The following is a 19083-nucleotide window of genomic DNA, read 5'->3' on the forward strand; positions in this document are numbered from 1 at the left end:
GATACCGTCTCATTTTCATCCTCACTGCTGGATGACTATTCAAAGTGTCTGCTTACCGATGATTGAGGTAAGATGTATTGGAACGATCTAGCTGATAGATAGATGGTGACTATTGACTCGATTAAGGTGTCTTTTCCTGGGTAGAAGGTGAAAGCACTAAATTAGTGAAGGAATCGTGGTATGTTACCAACTGGCTGCTCTCCGTCGATGTGAGACGTATCGCCGACTGCATAACCTTGAAATGGTGCATCAAAGCTGGAAAAATATTAAGGTTTAAAATATTTATGTTTGATATAACAAAAAGACCTACCTTTCCGGGTAAGGTATCTGAAATATAATCACGTGCGAAAACCAACCAATCGGTTTTTATACCAATTTGTCAACGAGAACGAAAACTCAGAAATGAAGCGGTATCTTGCAACCCATCTATATAACGAATTACGTTATTGTCTTGTTTAAGACTAACGAATGGATGTTTGATAAACGCCTACCGATATTTAATTTGTTAAAATTGCTACAACCACTGATTTAAACGTCATTAACTATGGTATAGTTAAGTCAGGTATGATTTGTTGGTACTCGCATAGAGGTCTAGACAGCAGTTAATAGGCGGGAGAGGCTATAATTTCCGAACAATTCACCCGTTCTTTTATCCAAAGGATAAGGCTTCAGATGACGACACAGCTGACAGCGACAAACTAACAAACTGTAGGTAGAAACATTTGGTCTAGTGGTGAACGCGTCTTCCGAAATCAGCTGATTTGGAAGTCGAGCGTTCCAGCGTTCAAGTCCTAGTAAAGCCAGCTATTTTTACACGGACTTGAATACTAGATCGTGGATACCGGTGTTCTTTGGTGGTTGGGTTTCAATTAACCACACATCTCAGGAATAGTCGAACTGAGAATGTACAAGACTACGTACTTCATTTACACTCATACATATCATCCTCATTCATCCTCTGAAGAATTATCTAAACGGTAGTTACCGGAGGCTAAACAGAAAAAAGAAAGAAAGAAGGTAGAAACATGCATTTGGCACGTAAGAAAAAGATTCAATTATTCATCTCAATGATTAATTCATATCAATAATTAGTTATTTAATTTATATTGCTTGAAAGCAGTTTCCTAATAGACTCACTGGTTATAATGTTCACCAATCTACAGCAGCAGAGGTCTAGACAGCAGTTAATAGGCGGGAGAGGCTATAATTTCCGAACAATTCACCCGTTCTTTTATCCAAAGGATAAGGCTTCAGATGACGACACAGCTGACAGCGACAAACTAACAAACTGTAGGTAGAAACATTTGGTCTAGTGGTGAACGCGTCTTCCGAAATCAGCTGATTTGGAAGTCGAGCGTTCCAGCGTTCAAGTCCTAGTAAAGCCAGCTATTTTTACACGGACTTGAATACTAGATCGTGGATACCGGTGTTCTTTGGTGGTTGGGTTTCAATTAACCACACATCTCAGGAATAGTCGAACTGAGAATGTACAAGACTACGTACTTCATTTACACTCATACATATCATCCTCATTCATCCTCTGAAGAATTATCTAAACGGTAGTTACCGGAGGCTAAACAGAAAAAAGAAAGAAAGAAGGTAGAAACATGCATTTGGCACGTAAGAAAAAGATTCAATTATTCATCTCAATGATTAATTCATATCAATAATTAGTTATTTAATTTATATTGCTTGAAAGCAGTTTCCTAATAGACTCACTGGTTATAATGTTCACCAATCTACAGCAGCAGAAGAATGAATATGTAATTAATCGGTACCCTTTCTACAGAAACTATTTAATTTAACGCAATAAATAGTTGTTAATAATTAAATTTAGCGTAATTAAATAATTAAATTTTAAGAATAATTAAGTTCAATTTTAATTAACTAAAGTTTTGGGTTGGTAAAGGGTCCTCCTACTTCCTTTAAGGTTTTGATGTGACTTTGAGGTTTGAATTTCAAAATTAATATATTTTTGTTAATTAAGGACTATAAAGAACTTAATTTAATTGAGGGTATGACTCACTGGTATTTATTTTTTCTGAAGATTCAAATATGTCTTGAAAAAGAAAAATGTAAATATCGCAATACTTCAATTTCTCAAATTACAGAGAGGGTAGAGGTTTGTTGGGAGGGGAAAAGAAAACTGGAAATTCATGTACAAACCTTGCTTGGACTGTTGTGTGTTCTGATTTTTTTTTCTTTTGGATTAACAGATTTTGAAAGAAAAATTTTTTGAATATGACAAAATTTTATATTTATTTAATTGAGATATATAGACAGGTAGAAAGCCAAGAGGAGGAGAGATATAAAATTTTCTATTTTATGTGATATTTTTATTTTTTTCTGATTGTCAAATAAATATATTTTAAAAAAGAAAAATTTGAATAAATAAATATTTCTATTTTTTACAAGAGTAAATCAGAGAAGGTTGTGGGGAGATTGAGTCCAAGGAAATTATGAGAAGTCTTTCAACTCCAATTTTGTTTTGGTTCTGATCTCATAGAATCCAACTAAAGATTATAAAGGATTATCAGTTTTCCCAAGATAAAACTATTTTATCTACAATTAATTATTAATCATATCATAGTGAAGGAGTTTCAAAAGGAAGATAATATGGGAGGGCATATCAGAGGTTACAAAATAAGAATGTATCTTACTTCACTCAGGAAGAAGCAACCTTTAAAACAATGAAGGGATATTGCATATCAGTTTAGTAGTTCTCCAGATTAGCCTTGGAAAAACAAACAATCAAATAAGCTATTATTATAAATTACAATACATCGATTTATTTTCAAACAGGAAATGTATAAATGAAATGACCTGGATTTTAAACCTATTTTACACCTCATGAGAGATGGCAAAACATTTTAGATGTGTAAAGTACTTCAAAACTTGTGAAAAACAATGATGATGACTCTTGAACTTTCAAGTACAGAAATTTGTGTAGTTCTATTTATTAAATCTCCATTTTGGATTTCATGAAGGGAAAGAGAATTATTTTAATGTGTGAGAATTTATCGATAAACTCTTGTTCAACAATGGAATTATTTAACTGTGCAATTTCATATTTATAGTCTCAGCTAAGTAAGTATTTTAAACAGGAAATCAGATTGCACAACGGAGCTTTACAAATCCTTTCACCGTTTATTATAATATCAACTCAGTGGGGAACCAGTGAGTAGAGTTCTACAACTTCATGTGCAGAACTTGTTTGCATAAATGCCTTTAGTTTGATGTAAAGATTTGTAACACAGGTTTGTTGAACTGGTTGCCAAACATCTTGATAAAGCACTGCAATGCAACTTAATGTATGTGTTAAAACCTCCAAACCAAGTTGTACTATTTGATATTACAGATCTGTGTTCTCCTAAATTTTTATGTTATGTGTAAACTATAGTTACACCGAGACTTCTTGTTACAAGTCGGAACGCATTTTTAAAAGCAGCATTTATTCCTAAAACTGCCTCAAAAGAAACAGATATTCTTATTTATATATTGTTATTTAAGCTCTCCTTTCTGTATAATTACAAAATTTGTAAACTTTACCAAAAATGAAAAAGATAACTTGTTTGGTTTGAAATATACAATTAAAAAACTAACATTCCTTGTTGGAAAGTAATTTATAATTTTATAACTAGTTATAAGGGCCTCATCCCTTCTCTTTTTTTTCCTGTTTAGCCTCCGGTAACTACCGTTTAGATAATTCTTTAGAGGATGAATGAGGATGATATGTATGAGGGTAAATGAAGTGCAGTCTTGTACATTCTCAGTTCGACCATTCCTGAGATGTGTGGTTAATTGAAACCCAACCACCAAAGAACACCGGTATCCACGATCTAGTATTCAAATCCTTGTAAAAATAACTGGCTTTACTATGACTTGAACACTGTAACTCTCGACTTTCCAAATCAGCTGATTTGGGAAGACGCGTTAACCAATAGACCAACCCGATGGGTCATCCCTTATAACTAGAAATCATCACTCATGTTAGAATATCTTCAGTCAAGGTGTTTTCTTGCAGCATCATAATGATTTCTTCTAAAAAAAAAATTTGATGTCTTAGAATTGTACAATCCTATAATTTACTGTATAAGTTTTTGCTTAAAAGTACTATTTATTTTGAATTCCACTTCTTATAACTGAAACTAGCCCCATTATTGGAAGTTTTTGTGTCCATTTCAGAATTTTAAATGACAGAAAAATAAATTCTGCAATCCATCCCTTACAGTATTAAAGTTTCAAAAACCTGTAAACTATTTAGGACAAGAGAAAAAGAAATTGTAACAATTTGTCATTTCAATTACAATGTATATAAAGGGAACAAACATTATTATTGTATATTCCTCATAGCAATGATTAAATTCTATCCCACTTTACACTTCGTCTACAGAATATGAACACAATAAATCACTTAATTGACTTCATAAAATCTAAAATTGATGGTACAGAGAAAATCCACTACAACCAACACATACCTTTTAAAGATAGGTACCAGTAGCTACATTTTAACTGTAAAATTCACTAAAGAAAGTGCTGATAATTACATCTTAAAAATCTTTGGAAGAATATATTTCACTAATTTGAAATTAGTTGAGTGATCTTTTAATAATTTTTAATTATGTTCTGACATGCTGTTTTGAAGTTGAGTGATAAGTGGATGGAAGAGAGGGATAGAAAAATCCGACAAACAAATAAAATGATTATGATAAAATAGTTATTTTCCTTTGAAACATAACTTGGTTTGAGCTCACATTTGATTTCATTTCAGATGAATGAATCATCACTATTATTTAGTCTTGAGAAATTATTACTGTTATTACAGTCATAAATTAATAGAATTAAAGTAATTACGTTGGATTTAAGAATTAGTTACTTTTTGTTGTCTGTAACATTTTTTAAAGTATACTATTGTTATTCAATTGTTCAGATTAGATTAACTTTATTTACCTACAAAAATCATTGTTGATTTTTTATATGTATTTTGTTATTTGTTAGATAAGATAAGATAATCTGTATAATTTCTAATATAACAGTTAAAATAATATTTTTTGAGGTATATAGTAGTTCTATTATTTAGAATTGTTATGCTGTTAAAATATCGATGCATTTTATTTATGTAATTTACTATTTAAAACATGAATGAAATAATTTTATTTAAATAATAGAATAAAGAGCGCATTAAATAAGGTTTTGGTCAGCATAGGGAAAATGAAATTTTGATTATCTAGTTTTTATTTTATGATTTTATGAGCAAATAAAAAATATTTTATTCATAGACTTCTTCACCTCTTTATTTATAAATTATAATTCACCTCTTTATTGTTTTTATTGAATGAAGAGCACAAATTTGTAACCAATATAAATTTCTAAGAAATTTTTAGTTATATTTTATGAAAAATAATTTAGTTAACCAGAATTTTAGTGAAGAAGTGGTTTGTTGGTTTGGATCGCTATGAATTTCTCTGACTATATTGAAAGAAACCTCATCTAGGATATCTTGTTTTATGTAAGCTGTAAGTACTATAGTTGTCATTTATATATCATTTGATATTTAAAAAAATGCTAAAATTTTAGTATGATATATGATGTATTCTAAGTAAATTTTTTAAGTGCAGTTAATGAAATTTGAATATAAAATTCAACTTATCATTTAATATGGTAATACAGTAACGAACAATAAACAAAGAAAAGCATGAATGATTAATATCTAATATCATTATAAAGCAAAATTACTTTAAATTCACAAACATTACTTATAATCAGGGGGGCTTTCCTTCTGGCTCACCTATTTCCAGCATGCTAGCAGACAATTTTGGTAATGCAAAACTAAGACACATAAAAACAACAAAAAAGTAAACAGAATAATATATCTTATCAGAAGTGTTGATGACACCACATTTTGTACTGAGGAAACATAAGAATTATGAAAAATGTTAATATACAAAAACAATTCACACCACTAATTTAACTTGACAGCTGTACATCCACAAAAAATAAATAAGTTTTCTTGACCTAATTGTTACAAAAAATACCAAGACAAACACGTTTTCAAAATATGCAGAGAACTAGTATTTATTGATTTTGAGAGTGTCTGTCACTGCATACCCTCTTATTCATATCTCAAACAATTCAATCTCACATAAACTAGTTATGGGTTCTACAAATATTACAGACTATGAAACACACATAGAAAACTACAGAGAACTAGATTATATATCTATTTCACTTAAATGGAAATAATAGCACACTCAGTGATAACTCCTACACAAGATGAAAATATATATATATATATATATATATATATATGTGATATTTATATACATGAGAAGAAAGCTTAAGAAAAATTACTCTTAAATTTAAAATAAACCTGAATAAAAGTTTTTCTTCTGAGCAAAAAAACAAAACAGACTAGAATACATAACAACACATAAGCATTGTTACTGAAAAAAAAAACACAATGCCTCTGGAGGGTATTAACTAAATGTACTCAAACATTTGAGGTCTTGTGTATAGGCAGTTCACTTAGCAATAAATATTTGAGATTTTCCAAGTAGGTTGCTGTCTTAAAAATACAATAAATGAATCAAAGTACCCTTCAACAAAATTGTCAACATTTGGCAACAGCCTCAGACACAAATCTTAAATCTTCTAGTATTGATAACTGAGTAATTTTATACATAATAAATATCTGATGTAGACACCACATAACTTCCTTGTACGCCTATTAAATTACATTTACACATTTTTTTAAAATGAAAAGTACATAAAATTTTATTATTAATAACTTACGGTATTTTTTCATATATATACGAGATGAGACAATAAAGTAATGAGACTGATTTTTCTTTGTAAGATGTGGCAACCCTGCAGCTTGCGTAGGCACACCATCTTTGACCTTGGTCTATAAGCTACTTCTAGTCCAAGCGGCACATTGATGCAACTGCTCAGTCGTGAGTTGTGCTGTAATAAGTGAACACGTGTTTGTGTCCCTCGTCACAGCTTTTTGGACATCTTGTGTTGTTTGAAAATGGTGTCCCTTGACCGCCATTTTGACTCTTGGAAATAGAAAAAAGTCGCACGGAGCGATATCTGGTGAATAAGGTGGCTGTGGTAGTACTCAAATTTGTTTTGAGGTTAAAAATTGCTGTAGTGACAGAGCAGTACGGGATGGCACATTATCGTGATGCAGAATCCAATTATCAGCAATGTTGGCACGGACACGAAGAACTCGTTTACGAAGTCTTTCTAAAATTTCTTTGTAGAAATATCGGTTAACTGTTTGTCCAGGAGGCACCCACTCTTTATGAACAATTCTCTTGGAATCGAAGAAGCACACAAGCATGCATTTTACTTTTGACTTTGATATGCGAGCTTTTTTTGGTCTGGGTGAATCCTTTGAGCACCATTGCGAACTTTGGCGTTTTGTCTCTGGATCGTATTGAAAAACCAACCTTCATCACCAGTAATAACACGGCTCAACAAATCTGGATTGATTTCCGTTTGCTCTAACAGATCGGCTGCCACATTTTTCCGTGTTTCTCGCTGTTGTGTGAGATTTTTGGGGACCATTTTTGCACAAATCTTTCAAATACCAAGATCTTCAGTTAATATTAGACGAACCGTTTCTCGATCGATGTTGAGTTCTTCTGCAATCATTTTAACGGATAATCTTCGATCAGATGGCACGATTTCACGCACCCTGGTCAAGTTGATATCTGTCGGTGAGGTTGATGGTCGTCCGCTGCGGTCTTCATCTTCAACATTCGTTCTGCCTTCGCTAAAAATTTTATGCCACCGAAAAACTTGAGCTCTTGACATAATCTCCTCTCCAAAAGCCTTCTGAAGCTTACCGTAAGTTGTCGTCGCGTTTTCACCCGATTTAACGCAATAAGAAATGGCATATCGTTGCGCAATATTTTGCGGTTTCATTTCTGTGACGAGAGACACAAACACGTGTTCACTTATTACTGCATAACTTAAGACTGAGCCGTTGCATCAATGTGCTGCTTGGACTAGAAGTAGCTTATAGACCAAGGTCAAAGATGGTGTGCCTACGCAAGCTGCAGGGTTGCCACATCTTGCAAAGAAAAATCAGTCTCATTACTTTATTGTCGCACCTCGTATATATATATATATTATTTTTTATTGTTATTATTGAATTATTATTTTTTTTTTTACAAAAAAAAAAGTTAATAAAGCAATACATTTAAATTCAAAACAAAATTTAAAAAAAAAGAAGGAAATGAAGTCTGATTTAAACCACAGAGACGAACAATATCGATGATCCTTGACTGCAAGATTGCCTGTGTGACTATGTGTTTATTTATAATCCTCTATTTCATAGAATCAGAAATAAATAAACTACAACAAATTTCTGTATTTGAAAAGTTAGTGTACATGTCATAGTTTTTCACAATTTTTGAAATATTTTTCACATCAAAACATTTTGCTATCATGGGGTATAAAATTGGTTTAAAATTCAGGCCACTGCATTTGCAGTCTACTTACTTCAAATAAGTCGATGGATCGTAAATTTACAATACATTTAAGAGCACCTATCTTTATTTCATTGCTAGTATCTTTGTTTATTCGGGGGTAAACTAAAGATCTAATGAACTGATATCAAGTATCTCCAAATTGTTTTAAAAGTTATTTGTTTCCTAGTGAATTACTTTTTGTATCTCAATTAAAATAATATGAAATGTTTAATAAAACATTTAAAACCCCTAGTTTATAAAAGTTTTATATTATGATACTCGAACCGTTCTTATCAAAATGTATTCTACCCTAAGAATTGAAAAAATATATAAATAGATTCAGTTTTCTCGCTCAGAATTGTTTTGATTTGGAGCGTCATAAAAAGATACTAAGCTTGTCAGCATTATTATGTATTTCTTATGACTACATTTATTCCCAAGTAAAATATAATACGTTATATCTTAGGGCTCCTCAAAAGGATAGAACGAGTTTTCACGTTAGAAAAATGGTCTGTCAGATTATTTGGCATTTATAATTATGATTCGTGTAGATCGATCATTAGGAAATTAAAAATATTAACTTATCCAAGTTTGTTTTATTATGAATGTCTTTGCTTAAAGGAGTAGTCCATTTTTCTAAAAATATAATTGTGTCCCCCTCTATTAAAGCCGATAACAAAACTGTTTTAATGTAAATCAATACAATATTTTGGCTTATGAGTAAAGGTCTTATTATGCTTCTGTTGCCATTTTTAATTAAAAGATCTTCCCACTAATATTTATTTAAAATAAAAGATTTTCTTTTACAGAAACAATATATTCGATCGATGGGAGATTTTAAATAACACTAAAATTAAAAAAAATAAAATAAAATTCTACATTTCCATTTAAGATGAGCTTACATTTGTGCTCAAAAAAATTTCATTTACTTCTGATTTATTTTGTAGCGATTTTATATAAGAGGGATCCAAAAAATTGTACTTACTGTTTGTAGGTAAATAATACTTAAACAAAAAAAGACTTACACTCACTAATTTAATGTGTAGCGTAGTGTAAGGTATTAAATTTGTCGGAATGGAATGCAAAGTTGACGGGAGTTTATTTCTCTCTACTTATCGCAGAACCTGGACAGAGTCCCTTGTTGCTGGATCATTCTAATCGGGCTTGTTTTTTTTTTTAAAGGGTTATTTTATATCTCGGGTCTAATTTTTCAAGTTTTGGTTATTATTATTTAGTTAATTTAAGACGGATTTAGTTGCATTCCAATCCGTTGTTGAACCAGCGTTATCGAACCCATTTTATGGGCCGACCGCGGAAGGCTAGGCTTATAAAGCCTGTCCTCCCGACGTAATTCCCCTTCAGACCGTCCACTGAAGTCCTTTCGGTGCTAATGCTTAATAGGCTAGCAGGAATACGCCACAACGGAGCACTAACTTTATGGAGGGAGCAATGCGACCCCTACTCCGGAGGAGTCGCAATTGCTGGTTTGTTTTACTCTACTTGTAAGTTTTAAAAAGGAGAGGTTATGTAGAAGCTCTTCATCCGCTTCTGCTATGGCTATTAAATTTGTCGTGGGAGGTGGAACTGGCAATTTTGCCGCGCATGCGCGGGTGGTTGGTGGTGGAACGAGCCAATCATATAGCCAGTGAAGCAGAAGGCAGTCGAGTAGCAACAACGGCTGAGGTTAGCTTATCGTTTGTTGAACACAAGGCTGTATTGAAGTGGTACTGCAAGTACGAGAACATTTATCTGGTATAACGGCAGTGGCAGAGAGAGTTTGGAACAAGGAAAGATCCGGCCGACCACAAACAGGTACAAGTCCGGCGTCCAGTGCTGCGCACGCGAAAGTGAGGTGAGTCGGTGAAGTGTAAGACACATTATCTGAGTCGAACGTGTACATTCCAAGACTGCTACACGTGATGAATGAGGACGACTCAGATCGAAGGATGGAATACTGTGAGTGGTTTCAGCAAATAGTTGACGAGGATGAGGAATTTGCAGGGAAGTTTGAATGTACTGACGAGGCGGAATTCAAACTTAACGGTTCTGTGAACCGCCACAATTGTGTCTTCTGGGCTCCTGAAAATCCTCTCGTTAATGTGGACAGGGCAGTGAATCTACCGGAGTTTGCTGTGTGGTGTGATCTAACAGTGTGTGGTTTAATTGGTCACTTTTTCGAGGGTACCGTAACTGTTGAGGCGTATTTTGATATTCTTCAGACAAGGATTTTTGCCTGCCATCCAACACCTGTACGATGATGAACGTTTTTACGTGCAACAAGACGGAGCCCGCCTCACTACTATCGAGGTGTCAGGTTGTACTTCGATAAAACTCTATCCGGACTGTGGGTTAGTCAAAGTACTGTTGGGTACCCACATCGGTTTCCTGATTTGACACCTCTGGATTTCTACCTCTGGGGGACCGTCAAGAATGACGAGTATCGACAAAAACAAGCAACAATCGACGAGCTGTGTGAAAAAATGTTCTGCCATTATGGCGAGATACACTAACAGCGGTAGTTCGGCGCCATGGGTGTTGTATAGAAGCTGCTGGTGGTCATTTCGAACACATACTATAACCATCTTTCAGTGCAAAAATTGTTATGAGATATGGACTAGCAAACAGTGAGTACATTTTTTGGACCAGTCTGTATTTGGCATCTTTACATATCTAATGTGCTATTACATTTTATTTTATACTATTAGATTTTAATTTATTACTGTAAATTTTAAACACTATTATTTTTTGTTTTATAATAATTGTGTGTTATGTGACACAATCATTTTATTTTTGACATTTAATAAACAAAACAAAATTACGTTTAATAACTAAATTATTAAATATATTATTTTCATTGCAGGATAAATATAAAAGTAAAATAAATTTCCAAACATTATTATGAATAATCTTCTAAGTGTTGTAATGCTTTTTTTTTCAAACACTGGGGAAGATTCTGATGTAAGTATTATTAGTTGATGTTATTGCTGCATTCAATTTATATAAGATACAATGTCATACCCAGCTTTTCTTCTATTTATGATCTTTATACTAACTAACCCTTTGATGTAAAAAAAATGAATTTAAAAACTTTTAAATTTAATGGAAAATAATTTAAAAATTTATTATTATATGCATATTTTTCAATTTATTGTAAAATATATTATATGGGGAGTAAGTCCCTTGTTTGAGTTAGATGACTAAAATTTAAATATGTGGACATCAAAAGGAAATTTGATGTACTCGTATGAACTGATAGCAGTATGATAATGATATAACAGTTTAAAAGTAAAACAAAAGGAATCATTAATTACCATTTTTAAACTAATGGAATTTGCTTTTGCACATTCCTTTTTGAGTTAATTATCAGCACTTCATTCTGCAGTCTTTGGTAACACTATTGTTAATGGCACCAATTTTAAAAAGGTTAAGAAACCCCTTAATTGTGTATTGTATAATATATTGTAGTTTATCTAAGTTGAGCTTGTTATGCTGTTTTTAACAGATTTTAAATTTTATAAATTTCATATTATTTATATTCATGTTAAAAGTATGGTTTAAGTTATGTAGTTTGGTATCTTGCTATTGATTTTAGTGACTCATGGAGTACATAGGTTTCTTTTAAAGGTATGTTAATATAAAGATATTGACATGTGGGTTTGTATTGAATGTGAAAATCCTTAATATTGTTGATAAGTTGTTTTATGTCCGTAACCGATATGTTTTCAAGTGTTAAATATGACCAACTAGTTATATCCATTTGTTTAACTAGTTTGTGTGTGGTGTTTATCTGGTTTGTGTAGTTTGAAGTGCTTTTAATATAAGTGTATTTATTTGAAAAAATCTTGTGCTGTTAGTTATATGATGTATTCAAAACACATAATTAATATTACTTATTTATGTTCTATTTAAAATTTTGGTTAAGAATCAAAATTTAAGATATTTTCTCATTTTTTATGTAATCTACCATTATGCATTATTATTGAGAAGTTCAAATTTTCAGTCTTTAGCTAAGCTATGCAACATTTAGTAGATTTATGCTTGGTTTATTTGTTGAAGTTTATCTATGATTTTTGATACTTAGGTTTGTTTTTTAAATTTGTTTATTTTATTTGTCATACATTACTTTATGCTGCGTTCAAAATATTAAAACCAAAAATTCAAACAATTATAATAGCGGATTATATAGAATATTTGTATAGTATCATTACAAATTTCAATTTTAGCTACAAACTGATATCCAGGTTTTCAGCTATTCGATTCCAGATCGGGTAGCTTGATATATATCTTGTGGATCTCTCTTGTATGCTTGCTTGCTGTGACCTCCCTTGTATGATGACCTCCCTTGGTATACTAAAACCTGACACTTGTACATGGACCGCCTCTATCCATTGGCAGCTGTTTTCACTCCATGAGATTTGTCATTATTGTTTGATTTTAAATCCTCTTCTATAAGCTTTTGGGCCAGTTCCCATGCAGGTTTATGAGATTTTAATCCACTGATGATGAGTTAATCCACTGACGGCCATGATGGTTGGTGCCACTGCATAGATTATTATGGTATTTTTTTTCCATTGTAGTTCAAGGTCATTCTGGCGCCTAAGATGTGGTGTATTAGCTAGTCCTGGGAATCATTTAATTGGGGTACAGGAGAAATTGATTTCATGATTTTATTTAGCTCAATATTCGCCTTATCTATGTCAGCTGCTCAACCATGCAGGTGTGTAGTACTTATCTACAGAATAGGCCAAGGCTAATACTGGTGTATGAAGTATACTTGCATCTACTCTCCAGGTGCTTGCAGCCCACTTGTGAATTATGTTCAGCTTATTGAGTTCTCAATTTTGCAGCAGTATTCATATGTTGCTTGTATGTCAGGGTTCTGCAGTGGTAGCTCGTAACTAAAATTAGTGAGGGCATTGATTCAGAAAACTTTTTTCTGGGCCTTTTCAAGGCCATGGTTAAAGTTTTCTGTAAAATAAAAGAACCGAAAAAAAAGAATCAAATAGAATAGTTGGAAGCAGGATAATAATCTAATTCTACACATTACATTCAAGAATATGGTACACATCCCTTAAGCATATCGTGCTTTAAAACCGTATTTTGTTTAACCGAATAAATAATAAAATGTAAATAGAGACAATATTTTTTAGTATTATTAGATAATAACTTAATAAAATGTATCCTTAAATACACTATAGTTCAATGGTGCTTAATTTAAATCTCTCTATGTACACAGAAACAAGTACATAATTAGTTTTTACTAATTACATTCTCTTTTGCCCTTCCAGCATGTTTTTGGACAGATTTGGCAATCAAAGAGCATTGCTTTACACCATCTTCTGATCACTACTGAAAAAACAACTAAACCACTTTCATATTCCTTCCACTGACTAAACTAGAAAAGGGAATGAACAAGGAACGTTCCATACACACGTGAAGTAAAAAAACAAGTACCTTCCACCAGCATGCCAAGGTCAGCACTGCAGGAGCAACAGAGCTGTCTCTCCTTCGCAGACTCATGTGCAGCTTTCTATGTGCGCATGTGCACAACAGCCCAACACCAGACCGCTGAAACTGTGAAGCGCACAGTTCCATGCAAAGAGTTTTGTATCTTTTCATAAACTGGGAGATGGCTACTGAAATTAGGCATAAGGATTATATATTGTACAAATATAAAGAAAAAGAACTTATTATATTAAATATTATCGATTATATCAAATGGAAAAAGGGGGTGTTGCAGTTCCTCAGTGGCTATACGCGAGCCGCCTCTGTAGTTCTGTCAAGCATCACGTTGAGGTACTTCGAAATTGGATTTTGTTGCAATTCTTTCCCCACAAATAAGACCTTTAGCAACTTTCTGGCATTTTTATTGCTTAAATGGAAGCAGCTTTTCTCAGTTCAGTTAGGTTAGGTTTCAAACCCTAATTTATCAAAGTACTTAACAAGCATTCTCAAATCCTCCTTAATCACTCTCTCAAACTCCCTGAATGTTTTACATTGTATAGCGAGAGCGATATCATCTGCTTACATGAATTTCATGGGTATGGTATGTGGAAGATCAACCCACCGGGTTGGTTTAGTGGTGAACGCATCTTCCCAAATCAGCTGATTTAGAAGTCGAGAGTTCCAGCATTCAAGTCCTAGTAAAGTCAGTTATTTTTACATGGATTTGAATACTAGATTGTGGATACCGGTCTTCTTTGGTGGTTGGGTTTCAATTAACCACACATCTCAGGAATGGTCGAACTGAGACTGTGCAAGACTACACTTCATTTACACTCATACATATCATTCTCATTCATCCTCTGAAGTATTATCTGAATGGTAATTACTGTAGGAACTTATGGAGACCTAGTAGTCCCTACTAGGCGGAAGGTCACTTATGTATAGGTTGAACAACAAAGATGCAAGAACAAATCCCTGAAGCAAGACAGCCTGAAGCAATGATTGCAAGCATTGATTGATATTTTTGGCTTAATATGGGTCTCACCAAAATGTACCATGATTTGTCTATTAGTCAGCATTTCATTGATGATGTTATTAAAGGTTTTACACTTGATTATCTCTGTTAGTTTATTCAATAGTCCATGCTTCCAGACTGAAAATAAGTATAAATGCCACTACTCCTGTTTTTAATTTTTTCTGAAATCTTTCTTCAGTGCTAGTGGTAAGTGCAAATACCTGATTTACATAATTTCTATCTTTTCTAAAGCCAGCCTGCTCAGCTGGAAGTGCATTTTTAATTAATGTTCTTATCCGATTGTACAATAGCCTGTCTAAGAATTTATAATATAAATTTAAGTTTTAATGTTGCTATTATCTTACTGTTTTTCATCAAGGGTGGTAATTTCATAGGTAAATACACTGTTATAGAAAGCTTCTCTAATATTCCATCCACAGTTCTTCAAGAATTCATGGTAGATTTCATCTGCGCTGGTGGCTTTACATGTTTTGACCTATGCAATTGCCTGATCAACTCCTTTGTCTCAAAGGATGCTGAGAGTTGCATTTTCTGAGCAGCGCAGTACTTATTCATAGTTAGTTCCTCTTTAATTTTCCCTTTGAAAAAATTATTTCCCTTGAATCTAATCATTTCAACCAGCCTAGCAGCAATATTTGGATCAACAGTTGCTTTTTATTAATGTGCTTCTCAGCAGACAGTTGTTTCAACAAGGTCCAGGTCTTTTTATTTGAGTGATGAAAGTTCATAGGTTTAATTGCTTTCTTCCTCTTTTCCCTCTGCCCATGATCAAGTGCATTCAGTAGTTTTGTTGCATTCTTTGAACTGTCATCTTCTATGTATTGATCGTTGATTTCTTGACATTCTTCATTCTAGCCTGGGATATTCTTTTTGGCAGCAATGATAGTGACTAATGAGTCTATTATAATTTTCCACACATGGCTGTATGCATCGTATGTTGTTATCAAGATCCTGAGTGAATTTATTCAAATTTGCCATATCATAGCTCCAACTAGGTTTTGGGTATGATTTGACAAATGAAACTATTAGGCCTATGACTGCCTTAACTGGTTGATATTGACTGTAAGGGAAGACGAAGAGGACCTCTTGCCTAGCTGGTAGTGGTATTCCATTGCTATTTTTATTTGGTAACAAATGCTAGGTCCAGGTTTTCATCCTTTTTCTGTCTTGCAGAGGAAAAGGTTCATTGGTTTTTTGCATCATATACCAAGTACAAGTGATTAAAGTTCATCCATCTTTCAACAGTATCACCATTACCATCAATTTCCTTACAGTTCTAATAAGTGTGATGAGAGTTAAAATCGGCCAATGTAATGTAGAGATGGCTGGGGAGAGGAAAATCTAATTCCGTCCATCCCACAGTAGGTGGCTTATACAGATTTGTTTCATTATTTTTATTAATTTCAATTGTTACTGCATGAACATCTCTGTGGGTATAAGAAGAATGAAAGTTTCAATTGGTTTACATATTCTTTATTTTTTTGTTATTTTTGAGGTAAGTTGCTGCACGGTACTTAGAATGGTGGATTGCTCCAGTGATATTATATCCCGGAACCCTACGCCTTTCTACAAGATCTTCATCACTACCAGTATACGTTTCATGCTATACAGTCATATCAATGTCTTCTTCTTTTGTTAAGTTTGTTATGCAGTCTGCTTTGGAATTAATAATACCTTCAACATTTAGCTATAGTATATTTATTGAGTTACCTAGACTGTAGCCTTGACAAGGATTGTTTGTTGATTAGGTCCTGGTGTTGCACGTCATAGATTGAAAACCTTGTTTCCAAGTAATTCAATCACCACTATTGAGTAGACTTTTAGTATTACCCAGGGGACAGCACATGGAGCTTCCTTACTCTGCGTTCCTCTGGTCAAAAAAAATTATAAGTACAAAATGTGCTGTAGTAATTAAACCATAGCACATGTAATTTAAAAAAAAATATATGTGCTGTATTGTAAATGAATTTTGCTCTGTGTGTGTAGTATGTAATTGTTGGGATTAGTTTTTTGCATTGTTTACTGTCAAGTAAGAGTTTAAATTAAATTTTATACTTATTAGAATAGCATAAGTTATTTTTAAGTTTTGGTTCAAGAAGCCAAGTTTATTTTGCTAATGTTTATTTTATTGATTAATGCTAATGATTATTTTAATGATTAGCTGTAAAATGTGTGAGTTATTTGTTTGTTTTTTTGACCTATTAAGAATGTAGTCAGTCGCTGTTCATGCTCCATTTTATAAACTTGAACATACAATAGGGGATTCCATATTTAGAAAGAATATTCTAAATATGATCTGACTAAAGCATAACATAATTCTCCAGGAATCAAAGTATATTAAGGATAAGTATGTTTGCTTACATAATGCTTGGAAATATGATTTGGAACTATGATTCAGTTCTTTCATTATATACTAAATATTTCAAGCAGTATTATTTTCTGTATTGAGTTTGTTCATGCAATTTTAAGAATTTGATGTGATTGTGTATGTTATGTAAAAATTACATTTTATGGTTAATATCTGAATATGTATGTTTATTTTGTTAGAAGGGATTTAAATGTATAAAGATTGATTCTGTTGTGTTCAGTACTGGTGTGGGTTTTTTTGTACTTATGAAGACGATTGCTAAACTAGTTTGCTTGATTAAGTGTTTAATGTAGCAACTATAATTAATTTGAGTATTCTAGATTTGCTGTGTTTCTTATGTGCTTTGTTGCTACTTTTCTATCACTATTTGTGTTCCTGATTTTGTTCTGTATGTAGTGTAGCCATAAAATTGTGCTAGGTATAGAGTGTAGGTGAGCGACTGTCAGCATGAGGCAGAAATTTTATTTTACTGATTTCTTGACTGTAGTTGTCAGCCTGCTAACAATCATGTATATTAAGCAATGCATCATATGTCACAAAGCCTTCAAAAAAATATGAGTTTTTTAAATCAGTTTCCAGTTATTAATAGGATAATGGGAAAGAAAGATTTTCTGTTACTTTCAGATGCATAAAAAAAATCCATATTAAGAAAATGCATATTATAAAAATGCATATTAATTGTAACAACATTATGTGACATTATGAAAGTAGATATAAAATTTCTATGCTTTGTGATGGCTGATTCAAAACTAATCACAGTTAATGAACTGTGATTAGTTTTGTGATCAAGGTTAAAATGAAAAATTAATTGATTTTTCCAAAAAAGAAACTTCTTAACAGATGTGGAATATAATTTCCATTAAGATTATTGTATTTAAAGCCAATTTTTATGTAACTTATAAAATTTATAAGTTATGTAAAAGATAATGCACATTAATTAATAAAGACTGAATTTTCCTATTTTCTGCCAAATTCCTCTTCCCTTTTAAATACTGGGTATTTTCAGTAATGTATGAGGATAATTAAAACATTATTATTATCGATGTAGTTACATTTAAAATTATGTTGAACAGTGTAGTTCTTGCCCATTAAGTGTGAATGTGTTATAATCTTTGTCTATGCAAAGATTACACTGTATTAATTTGAATTATGGCTGCCGTAAAAGCATTATAAAATCATCAACAAGTTTGTACAAGTTCTGTTCAAAGTAACTTATAACACTGTATAAACAAATGTACTCAGACATAGCAAAATACATTTCAATTGCACTGGACTTATGGTAATTAAGACCTTGTTGGGCAGAACCAACACTGGGGACAAAACAGGCACACTAATACTCACTATTCATCTGAGACTACACCACAGAGTATGGAATGGATACAATCCACATTTACTAAAATAGAAAAAAATAAAAATTCAGCTAACGAAAGGAAGATTGATGCTTACATTTTTTTATGACTGAAAAGGCCAACACTGGATCATTGTCAGTTGAGGGACTCAGCGATAAATAATTCTTGTTAGAGTGAAGAGAATATTGACAAGTTAAAATCTGCAGTTCTAAGCAAAATCAAGGAATACTAATGAAAAATGTAACAATCCCTTCTGCATACTGCTATTGTACTGTTAAAATGCTCCACAAAATGAAGTATGAGGTATTGGTCCATTATAGTACTGACCATGCACCTTCAGGATACCATTAATTTGGTATATTCAGTAACATTAAATGGCCATTAATTCACCTTGGACTAAGAACT

The 19083-nt window shown here is 32.6% G+C and overlaps 1 protein-coding gene across 2 annotated transcripts in view; it reads left to right on the forward strand.

Moving 5' to 3' along the window:
• The first annotated feature begins 5234 nt into the window (after window positions 1–5234).
• The window catches only part of LOC142317392 (uncharacterized), a 61464-nt gene continuing 47615 nt past the window's right edge, over window positions 5235–19083 (forward strand). Inside the window, exons 1-2 of one of the 2 annotated variants that reach the window (XM_075353927.1) lie at window positions 5235–5516; window positions 11341–11438. In XM_075353927.1, the coding sequence (XP_075210042.1) occupies window positions 11379–11438 (60 nt within the window). In that variant the 5' untranslated portion in view covers window positions 5235–5516; window positions 11341–11378. Of the gene's footprint in view, window positions 5517–10106; window positions 11105–11340; window positions 11439–19083 lie in introns of those variants that run through there. The other variant, XM_075353933.1, reaches the window with a different exon arrangement.

This window comes from Lycorma delicatula, chromosome 1 (genome assembly GCF_047948215.1).
Source record: "Lycorma delicatula isolate Av1 chromosome 1, ASM4794821v1, whole genome shotgun sequence".
Taxonomy (NCBI): Eukaryota; Metazoa; Arthropoda; class Insecta; order Hemiptera; family Fulgoridae; genus Lycorma; species Lycorma delicatula.